The following is a 5878-nucleotide window of genomic DNA, read 5'->3' on the forward strand; positions in this document are numbered from 1 at the left end:
GTGTGTCCATGAGTTCGCTGATGCTGTTGACGCTTGTCGTGCTGATGTTGTCGACGTTTCTGACGTTGATGTCGTCGCTGCTGATGTTTTTGTTGACGTTGATGTTGACGTCATCGTCGTCGTCGCTGGCTGCCGGTGGCGAGGGCGCTCTTTGTTTATTTCTGCTCATTAGTTGCTCTACTTGTTTGGATTTTGATAAAACTTGTTGAGACTTTTGTTGTGTGGTTGTTGTTGTTGTTGGAGGTGTTTGTTCGTTATTGAGGACATTACTGTCTTTTGATGTTGTTGTTGATGTTGTTGTTGATGTTGTTGTTTTAATTGATGTTATCGCAGATGTTGCTGTTATTGTTGCATCTGAGTTTGGTGCTGGTTGTGTCTGTGCGTCGGCCAATAATTTCTTACCTGAGGGTCATTTTGGGGTAAGGTTAAAAGTTCAAACCCCCCTACCCCTCAGGAGGTCGTGCGTTCACGTCCGTAATATTTTTGTGCCTCACTAACGTCACTCCCATCGTCATCTCGTCCCGTTTTTGGCAACGACATTGAAGTAGTAATAAAAAAGAGTAATTATAATAATATAATAATAATAATAAATAATAAATAATGATATAAATAATAATAATTATAATAAAAACCGTCACCATTATTTGGAGCGCCAGGTGGCCTGACAGCAGGACAGTAGATCCTTTCCACCATCTCCTCATCCAACTTCTTCTCCCTCCTCATCCTCACAAACTCCCCGTAGAACTCTTTCGGCACCATCAATATTCGCACCGTGTTCGGATCAACCTTCACTAATTTCACTAACTCAGTGTAGGGGGTGTTCTCGTCGACTGCCACCCCATTCACTTCCGCCATCTTGTCCCCACACCTGATGCCGCCAAAAAACGCGGGAGAACTTTCGTCCACCTCGCCGACCACCGGGTTGCGTTTGTTCTTGTCGGCTAGTATGGTGAAGCCATACCCCGGATATTCGGGCCACTTGATGAGATGGCACATGCGGGCACTCATCTGGTTGCCGCTAGAGGAGGGGATGGTTGCTGATGGTTCTGATGATTTTTGGGCTGTTTTTGGTGCAGAAGTCTGACCTGATTCAGTGGTTTTGATGACGTCAGGAGAGTTTGATTTGGCGGCTGAGGTGGTTGTGGCGGTGGTTTTGTTTGAAGCTGGCGATGCTGTAGATGCTGAAAAAAAGGGAATTAAAATTCTTATGCATGAGTTACGATGCTATAAATAGAATAATTTATTTTGATAGATAATAAACCAATCCCAATCATGTCACCGTCCTCATAATCATGCTTAAAAATTGAGTGAACTCTTTTACGCTGGCAACCTCACGAATTTGAATTTTTAATACACCCATTAAGTTATAAATAAATTAGACAAACCCACTTTCACTCTCACTCACTCACTCACTTACACACACATACACACACACGCACGCACATATTTAAATACGCAGACACACTTAAGCACATACAAACGAATGCAAATCGGTCATTCAGCAGGCATGAACGATGGATGGGATGACTTGCAAATCAGAGGAACATAATACATATCTCGATTCGTTATACTTTTTCTACTAACGTGTGTGTGTGTGTATGTCTGTGTGTGTGTCTGTGTATTTTTGTGTTTGTGTGTGTGAGTGTGTGTTTATTTTTTCATTACCATTGGTTTCACGTCTGCTCATTTGTTTGTTTGCCGCGAAGTTGTTTTTAATTAAATGAATTTGTGCTTGTTGTTTTTTATTTTCATGTCTTTTTACAAGTTCTTACACATGTTTGCGTTGTTCACAAGTTTTGTGTAGTAAATTTTACCAAAAAAAAAACAAATTTTATCAAGTTAATTTTTTTCTTTACAGTTCACTCCAACGAACCTCAACACCGACTGACCTTGTGTTTGACCTTGACTTTGAGAGAAAGGACTGACGGGGGTTTCCATCCTGATGATGTGGGTCATCCTGCTGTTGACGGTTACCCCCCTACCCTTGTAGTAGGCGTCCGTCTCCGGATCGACCACCAGGAAGATGGTCTCGTTCGGGTCAGATTTGATTCTCTCTACCACCTGTTTGTTTGTGCGTTCACATAGCTCGATGATTGCGTGTTTGTTTTGTTTGTATATATTTTTGTAAACATGTGTGTGTTTGTGCATATATTTACGGTTTCAATTTTACCTAAAAAAACAATATTAAACAATTTAGAGATTTGGTAACAAATTGTTTTTAAACCAATCATTATTGAAAAATTATCAGCCAATGAAAAGGAACCTGTTGGTGGTTGTCTCCGCCCACATTCACTCCATTCACCTCCACAATTCTGTCGCCGTCCTTCACGCCCGCAAACTCTGCAGGGGATCCAATGTCGACCTTGAAAGGTCACGAAAATCAAGTTTTTTTTTAAACATAACTTGTCAGCATTTTTATTTTACTTTTAAATTTAAAAATGAAAATAAAAAATAAAAACAAAATGAAAATAAAAACAAAATGAAAACATAAAAAAAAACGTTTAAATAAATATTCGCTGCTACAAAGACACAAAGAACCCAATGCGTGCACACGTGTGGCGGTTTGGTGCTTTTTCATTTTATTTGGATTTTTGGCGGGCTATGTTTCAAAACACAAGTTAAAGGTCCATTTCCCTCTCCCTGGGTTCAGTTCAGAGGGGTCAGCAACCCACTCCACGGCATATGAATACGTGCTAAGCGACGCATGACACACGAAGCTTGTGATAGGCGGGCATCTTTGTGTCGTATTCGAGCCCGGTCACTACAAAACAGCAGCAAGCGATGCGATCTTAAGCACTAGGCCATCACACCGCCTATTTGTTTAACTTAAGCAACCTTTCTTTCTGTGTATGGTCGAAAAAAAGAAAGAAAACATTTTTCATATGAAAACCACATGACTTTTAAACTTAAAAAATAATAACTTTTCATAAATGTAATTAGCATCACGCTCGTTTCGTTTCATTTCATGCTGTCAGATTTTATTCTTAACGTACATTCTACTGCCGAAACTCTAAAACATCGTACTCCACCCACAGCCACAAGTATGTATGTGAGGCTGGCGGCCGTTTATGAATACAGCTAGCACCTCTGATCTCACCGTGCAAGTGTTGGAACATTTTTAAAGCTCAGCTTAGCTTAGCTAGCTGAGAACGCTGCTTGTTAGCGCAAACAATAGCTGGACAATCGATGAACAGCTTGCTCAACTGTCTAAAATCACAATTACTTAATAATAATAATAATAACAACAGTAGCAGCAACAACAACAACAACAAAATTTATACACGGCTGAATACAGCTATAAAACAACAAGTGGGTACAACAGAGAATCATAAAAGTGCAAACAAAGGACACAACATAAACTAGCACAACAAACAATATACAAACCTACCAACACAACGACATAAAACAACACACATACAAACTTGACATCCAACAAACAAACAGCACCAACACCCACCTTGCCAATGTAGTGGCCAGTCTTGCCCTTCTCAGCGTGCAAATTGAATCCATACCCCGTGAAGTTCGGCAACTTTCTGAGATGACACAATCTTGGACACGGCGCTTTTGTGGTTGTGGCCATTGGCGACGACGAGGATGATTCTGGTTTATACGGTATGGATGACGACGACGATGACGATGAAAACGACGACGTTCCTACTATTTGTGATCTTTGGGTGTTGGCGATTAGAAATGGTTGAGGTGGTGTGAGTGAAGTTGGCGAGGATGGCGGTGAGGACGTCTTGCCGGCACTCATTTTTTTAAAAGTTTCCGGGGTTTGTTATTTAAGTAAGATGAATGTATGTTTGTTTTTGTATATCGATGTATTTACGTCTCTCTTTTTTATATATTCTCTTTTTTCTACAACTTTTGCCGCGCTTTTGAAATTTTGACTCTAATTCAGATCCCTCGTTCGCAGTTTTTTCATCGTTATTTTAACAAAAATTGCACCTTTTACGCGAGATTATGTCGTGAATATCGTAGCAGTAGTTGCAGAAGCAGTATTAACACTGTCCGAACAGTAGCAACAACTGCCGAGTTAATAACCAAACCAGCTGTTAAACAAGTTGCAAGTAGTAGCAGTATCAGTAATGTTAATCGTAGTTGTGATGTCAGTGCGGCTGTTGAAATCCTTTTAACTAAAGTGTTGTTGGCGACTCGATTGTTTGCGACACGATGGTGGTGGTGGTGGTCAGAGTTATTTTATTTTCTAGCTGCTGTTATAAAACAATGTATGTAATAATAATAATGTAAACTCTTTTATTATTCAGAGAAAACCAGTAAAATCAAAAATAATCAAAATAAAATATGTCAATAAGATGTTAAAATTAGTTAAATATAATTAAAATGTTAAAATAATATGAATAGCCATCAACGCTAGTGCCATGATGGATGATGGCTTGTATAAAAATTGGAAACAGTTTGTTCACGCATCGTTCCTATGGCTGTACAAAGCATAAGATGACGACATTACACTATTGATTAGGCTATATCGAAAATTATCAGTCCAATTAAATAATAACAATAATAATATTAATAATGATAATAATAATAATAATAGTTATTATTATTATTATAACTACGTAATTCTGATACTCATTTAATTATTAAAAAATTTGAATTAATTTTGCGAAATTTTATAAAAATAGAAAAAATAAAAACTTACAATATGTAACAACAACAACGAAAATTCAGTTAAGCACGTAATATAAAATAACATACAAACTTTTTGCACGGTTTGCGTTTTCCACCTTGATTGAAACAACTCTTGACGATCATCAGCCAAGTTTGTTTGTTGATACAATAACCAATTTATAAACATACATACATGCGCATACATATATATACAATACATACATACATATATCTAAATGTATATATATATATTATATATATATATATTATATATATATATGTATATAGCGAATGCAAAGCATACACTTGTATGTTTGTGTACTCGTTGGTGTGTATTTGTGTGTTTTTATGTCTGCTTTTGTCCAATTGCGTACATGTGTGCGTGCACACGTGTTTTTGTACATTTTAACACACGTGTGCTTAGGTATATTGTATTCGTATGTACGTTTGCATGTGTGCGTCCATATCTGTTTGCAATGTTGCATATTAATTAGATGGTTTCAAATGACATTAGAAAGAGAGAGAAAGGGGAATGAATGGATGAGTGAGCGAATTAAGAAATTAATGACTGATTGACTGACTAACTGAAGGGATGAATGAATGGATGAATGAAATGAAATGATGAGCCTCATTTGAAATTCATTCCCAATTCATCTCAGGCATACTATTGTACATAACAAATGCCGATATAATGTTCTATGGTCGTTGTACACACATGTGCGTGCGTGTGTTGTGTGTGTGTGTGCGTGTGTGTGTGTGTGCGCGTGTGTGTGTCTGTTTTGTAATTTATTCATCTTTTGTTTCTCACATAATTCAATTGTTTATGTGGTATTATGCACGTTGCAATCAATACATAAATACATATTAAACACACGATTACTACTACTACAACTACTACTACAACTACTACTACTACTACTACTACTACTACTACTACTACTACTATAATTACTTTTAAATAATTCTGTGCTTCGATTCACAATACTAAAATTTATTTTCAGTATTATTCTATTCACATAATTAGCATTTATTTTCAGTATTGAAAGTGATTGCCTATCGCTACAGACGCGCGTTTCTTCTGAAAATCACGATTAAAAACATATTTTAATATTGAAAAACACGGGAAATCAAACCGATAAAATACCGATACACCTACTGATTACAGAGAAACGCGTATAAATATATTTAATTCGAACCTGGGACCGGAGCAAAATAAATCGCTGGATTCGAATTGTTCTTGAAAGCT

The 5878-nt window shown here is 37.3% G+C and overlaps 1 protein-coding gene across 1 annotated transcript; it reads right to left on the bottom strand.

Moving 5' to 3' along the window:
* Window positions 1-1995: 1995 nt before the first annotated feature.
* Window positions 1996-3559, bottom strand: HELRODRAFT_126015 (hypothetical protein; the record flags this gene model as incomplete). Its single annotated transcript, XM_009032564.1, has 3 exons — window positions 1996-2085; window positions 2288-2362; window positions 3458-3559. Coding segments are annotated over 3 exons (267 nt in total), but the record flags the coding sequence as incomplete, so codon positions are not given.
* Window positions 3560-5878: the final 2319 nt, after the last annotated feature.

The sequence above is a fragment of the Helobdella robusta genome, assembly GCF_000326865.2.
Source record: "Helobdella robusta unplaced genomic scaffold HELROscaffold_83, whole genome shotgun sequence".
Taxonomy (NCBI): domain Eukaryota; kingdom Metazoa; phylum Annelida; class Clitellata; order Rhynchobdellida; family Glossiphoniidae; genus Helobdella; species Helobdella robusta.